At 56.1% G+C, this 2,997-nt stretch overlaps 1 protein-coding gene across 2 annotated transcripts in view; it reads left to right on the top strand.

The window, feature by feature from the left end:
* The window catches only part of PDGFRB (platelet derived growth factor receptor beta), a 43,732-nt gene that overhangs the window by 37,280 nt on the left and 3,455 nt on the right, over positions 1–2,997 (top strand). For both annotated transcript variants that reach the window (XM_023537319.1, XM_023537320.1), the window contains 3 exons: positions 1,062–1,161; positions 1,725–1,830; positions 2,745–2,977. In XM_023537319.1, coding sequence (XP_023393087.1) covers positions 1,062–1,161; positions 1,725–1,830; positions 2,745–2,977 — 439 coding nt within the window. The remainder of the gene's footprint in view (positions 1–1,061; positions 1,162–1,724; positions 1,831–2,744; positions 2,978–2,997) is intronic.

The raw sequence follows: 2,997 nt of genomic DNA, 5'->3' as shown, positions 1-2,997 counted from the left end.
GTTAGAGGAAGAAGCCTAGGTGACAGCTTAAGGCAGACAAATAGGTGATGGGCAGTATTTGGTTAAAATATGACCATCCTGCCTCCCACCCATGTCCCCAGAACCCCAGAGCTAGATGGCCACTAGGCCACAGAGATCTAAAGCAGCTAGGATGAGAGCTGGGTAGCACCTTGGCCATGTCCCTGGTTCCCATTCCCCTCTGCCGGCTCAGCCAGGGATCTCTCCTGGGGTCAGGAAAGGAAGTCTGTTCCATGAAGAGCCTCAGACTCTGAAGCTACTATGTCCCCAGCTTGTGGGAAAATACTCGGCCTCCTGATCCTCTGGCCAGTACTGGGATCGGTGTAGGAATTGTGTGCCAGCAGAGATAGGCCCTCAGGGACTAGGGAATGAGAAAGGGCTGGGGATGGGACCTGCCAGGCCTCCTTCCCACACCCAGGTGCAGCGTGGGGCTCTGCCCCTCCTTGCACTCAGGCCATCCTTGGCCTCCCACAGACCTTCCTGCCCCTGAAGTGGATGGCCCCCGAGAGCATCTTCAACAGCCTCTACACCACCCTGAGTGACGTTTGGTCCTTCGGGATCCTACTCTGGGAGATCTTCACCCTGGGTAATGCTTTCTTCTCCCATAGCCCTCAGCGGCACGGCGGGGTAGTCACCCTGACCACACATACTTCCAGCCTGGTCAGGGCCGTGAACAGACTCTGGGGTATGGGTTGGGGCTCCGGTTCAAGTCTCAGCTCTGCTGCTTCTACACTGCTGTGTGACCTTGGCAAGTCTCTTGCCCTCTCTGGGTCTCTTGACCGCCCCATCTGGGTATCAAAGGGTTTGGGCAGTGACATCAAAGAGGCTGCTTGGCTCTGGTATTCTCTGGTCCTCTGATCTGGGGAAGGTTGCAATTTGTCCAGAACCATGAAGGAGCCCACATTCCCTAATTCCAAGGCCCCTTCGCCCATGCCAGGGCTTCCGCGCCTCTTCCTGTTCCGCAGAAGAGGGTTCCTGCTGGTTTTTTTTTTTCAACACCCCTGAGCCTGTGTATCTCTTCTCTTGTCTTTGCTCCCCAACAGGTGGCACCCCTTATCCAGAGCTGCCCATGAACGAGCAGTTCTATAATGCCATCAAACGGGGTTACCGCATGGCCCAGCCTGCTCATGCCTCCGACGAGATGTGAGTGGCACATTTGGGAGGCATTTTCGGTGCAAACGATAAATATCCAACGTCACTAGACTAAGTCAAAAATAGATTTATTAGTTCAGAGATCTAGTAAAATCTAGGCGTGTGGACGACCTCATCGGCAATCTCTCCTTCTTACTCTGGGCTCTGCTTTCCTCTGTGCCAGCCTCGAATTCAGGCTGGCGCTACTCAGTGACTATGTCCTAGCTGCTTTCAGCATAGCTCCAGCAGAAGGCCCAGAGCTGACTGTCACAGTTTCAGTTGGGGTCACATGCCCATCCAGTCAGTACCAGCCACTGAGCTGAGGGGATGAAAACTACCAGCCAGACCTGGGTTCTTTCTGTACTCACCAAGATGTGGCCAACCCCGTGGAACCACTGAACTGGGGGTGGAGGGAGGGCTCCCCAGGGAACACGTAGGTGTGGCAGTGGAGAAACGGCACCTGCCTATCCACCTCCCTTCCCCAAGTTCTTTCACTGCTCGCCGTGTTCCGGGGCGGCAGCCACCCTCCCTCTGCACCCTGTGTCGCGGACCCTGACCCTTGTGTCCCTCCCCAGCTACAAGATCATGCAGAAATGCTGGGAGGAGAAGTTTGAGATCCGGCCCCCTTTCTCCCAGCTGGTGCTGCTTCTCGAGAGACTGCTGGGTGAGGGTTACAAAAAGGTAGGTTGAGGCAGGGTGGGGATGGGTAATGGAAAGTTCTGGTCCAGCAGTCAGATACTGGGTACAAGGCTCTGTGTGACATGCTGGTATTTGGGGGACCACCGTTTATCCTCTTTGGGCTTCAGTTTCCCTGCTGGTACTAGTCAGGGATGGGTTGGAGCTATGAGTTTAGTCTACTTTAGCAGCACAGAGAGTTTTCAGATGAAATCTCACATGGCAGCTGATTGGTTTAAAGTGGGGGGGGGAGGGAACCTATAGCCCCCTTTATCCTGCATCCTTCCTTATGCCTTCACGCCCACGCCAAATCTTGGATCTCCTTCAGAGGTTTCAACTCCCCCAGGCTAGATGACCACTAAGGGCCTGACCCCCTGGGCCCTGTCCAGACTCAGAGGAGGCAAGTAAAGCCAGCAGGGCCTTAAAACCCTCCCCGCCCACAGCAGGAGCGGGAGTGAGGGGATACCATCTCCTTCGGCACTGACACGGCCCTCTCCCCAGGCCTGCTCCTAACCCCACTCTCACCCAGGTCTGGTATGGCTCAGGGACCACTGAGATGGAGTAGAGTTGACACCATTCAGGATTTAGGGATACTGAGGTCTCACTGAAGGAAGCTGAGGCAGGATGAGAGCCTGCATCTATCTAGTCGGAAGGTGGGGAAGTGTTAGGGTCGCGGGTGCTGGTCCACTGACTGTCCCTTCCCTGGGTGGTTCTGAGATCGCCTTGTCTTGTGAGAGGCCAGGTGGGAGGGTAGCTCAGCCATGTGGCTTTGGGGACCTGTCCTTCCTCTCTGAGCAACAGTTGTCCAATTTACATAAGACACGAGGGGCTGGGTCAGAATCTCACTGTCGGGTGATCCCTAAAGGCTTTTCTGATCTGATCTCCCCTGTTTCGCCGGCTCTCCTGGCCCCTTGGAGCAGAAGTACCAGCAGGTGGATGAGGAGTTTCTGAGGAGCGACCACCCAGCCGTCCTGCGGTCCCAGGCCCGCCTGCCTGGCTTCCATGGCCTGCGATCCCCCCTGCACACCAGCTCAGTCCTCTACACTGCCGTGCAGCCCAACGAGGGTGACAACGACTATATCATCCCCCTGCCTGACCCCAAACCTGAGGTTGCTGATGAGGGCCCACTGGAGGGTTCCCCTAGCCTTGCCAGGTAGCTAACTGCTGTGGCCT

This window comes from Pteropus vampyrus, unplaced genomic scaffold, assembly GCF_000151845.1.
Source record: "Pteropus vampyrus isolate Shadow unplaced genomic scaffold, Pvam_2.0 Scaffold185, whole genome shotgun sequence".
In the NCBI taxonomy this organism is placed as follows: domain Eukaryota; kingdom Metazoa; phylum Chordata; class Mammalia; order Chiroptera; family Pteropodidae; genus Pteropus; species Pteropus vampyrus.
This window is presented reverse-complemented; position numbering and strand designations above follow the sequence as displayed.